The 1590-nt window shown below is 37.8% G+C and overlaps 1 protein-coding gene across 1 annotated transcript in view; it reads left to right on the forward strand.

Annotated features, from left to right (window-relative positions):
* Positions 1–1140, forward strand: part of optc (opticin) — a 4978-nt gene extending 3838 nt beyond the window's left edge. The window contains exons 5-6 of the mRNA XM_008293353.1: positions 195–298; positions 471–1140. Coding sequence (XP_008291575.1) covers positions 195–298; positions 471–638 — 272 coding nt within the window. The 3' untranslated portion in view covers positions 639–1140. The remainder of the gene's footprint in view (positions 1–194; positions 299–470) is intronic.
* The last annotated feature ends 450 nt before the right edge of the window (positions 1141–1590 follow it).

A 1590-nucleotide genomic window follows, 5' to 3' on the forward strand; every position in this document is an offset into this window, starting at 1 on the left:
CGTCCATCTTTTATACAGTCTATGAGAACTACAGATGTTATGTGTAAACCCCATGTTATACATATATCAGATTAGCAGGGATCAGTGACCACAGGCGCCCAGGATCTAGACGGTTGGTATTCAGTGGTTGTGGGGCTCTCTGTTGTGGATATTTTCACAGTTTACTAAGTGGTTCTATTTTATTTCCTTTTCCTTCATGCAGGATATGAGTCAGTTGGAATTCCTCTATCTGTCGAGCAACAGCCTGGATTACGTTCCTTCTCCACTTCCACTCAGCCTGAGAGTGCTACATCTGCAGGTTGAAGGCTATCCATTCACTTGTCATCTGAGTACCAGTCACTTAACATGAATGGTGTCAAATTAAATAAACTACATGAAGTCAATACTAACTTCTCACTATGTTGACTGTGAACACATTTATACTTAACACTGTTCAAACATTAACAGTAACTCTCTTGTATTCCAAATAGAACAACAACATCCAGTCTCTGTATGAGGACACCTTCTGTAACCTCAATGATCTCAGCTTCATCCGCCATAACCTGGAGGACATCCGTCTAGATGGCAACCCCCTGAACATCAACTTGTTTGCTCAGGCCTATGTATGCCTGCCACGCCTGCCTGTGGGGAGTAACTGACAGCTGCTAGACACCATCGTCCAGGCTCCTTAATAGAAGTAATGCAAGAATAGAAATTGTTTAACTGTAATATGCTGTGTGTGAATACTGTAATTTTGAGGATAGCTATATGGGATGTGACAGCTGTTTAAAACCCTCAAAACTGTGTAAAAATGTGTTTGTGAGCCAAGAATCTTTGAAATTATTGATGGGTGACTCCAGAAGGTACCTCATTGTAAAGGTAATGAGACCTTATACGGTTGTATGTGGCTGGTGTTTTAGCAAATTGTTCAGTATTTACACAGAATATTAAAAAATATCTTTTTGCTGCTCTGAGATGTGTTTGTACCCACTTGATAAACAAATTAGCTGCTAAATACTCAACACTGTTCATCAGCTCATTGCTAATTTAGTCAGTTTGCTGTAGTATACAGAAGTACAAATAGTGTCAAGTACAAGGAATGTATAAAAGTTTATCACTGAAATCAGCTGTCTGTTGCAATTAAGGTTCACAACAGTAGAGTGTATGGGCTGGAAAAACAAAATAAATAAATAAAGATGACCATTCTCTGTGGATTCATCCTTAAAAGTAATCCTTTTTCACAGTACAATAGTCTTTGATGTACTGTTAGGATACAAATACTTATTAGATAGAGCTGTAATTTTTGTCATTGCAATGAGTTGGACAAACAGAAAACAGTCTTGAAATGTAACCTCCTGAACCTTTGGCTGTCCTACTTGGTCTTCCTTTATGTACAGGCTCGTGGCATGCTATTTATGGGAAATATTTATAAAATTCTACATTTGACCTAACACCTCTTCCTCATGCAACAGTGGGACTACCCTGATAAATCATGACCCCATGGCTCTAATATTTCAGGAAGCTTTTTTTTTTGTTTTTTTACATTTTATTTTATTGTTTGAACTGAGTACTGATTCAGCAGTAACAGGACTTTGTAAAATTTTCTTTTCT

Source organism: Stegastes partitus, unplaced genomic scaffold, assembly GCF_000690725.1.
Source record: "Stegastes partitus isolate 25-593 unplaced genomic scaffold, Stegastes_partitus-1.0.2 Scaffold877, whole genome shotgun sequence".
Classification (NCBI taxonomy): Eukaryota; Metazoa; Chordata; class Actinopteri; family Pomacentridae; genus Stegastes; species Stegastes partitus.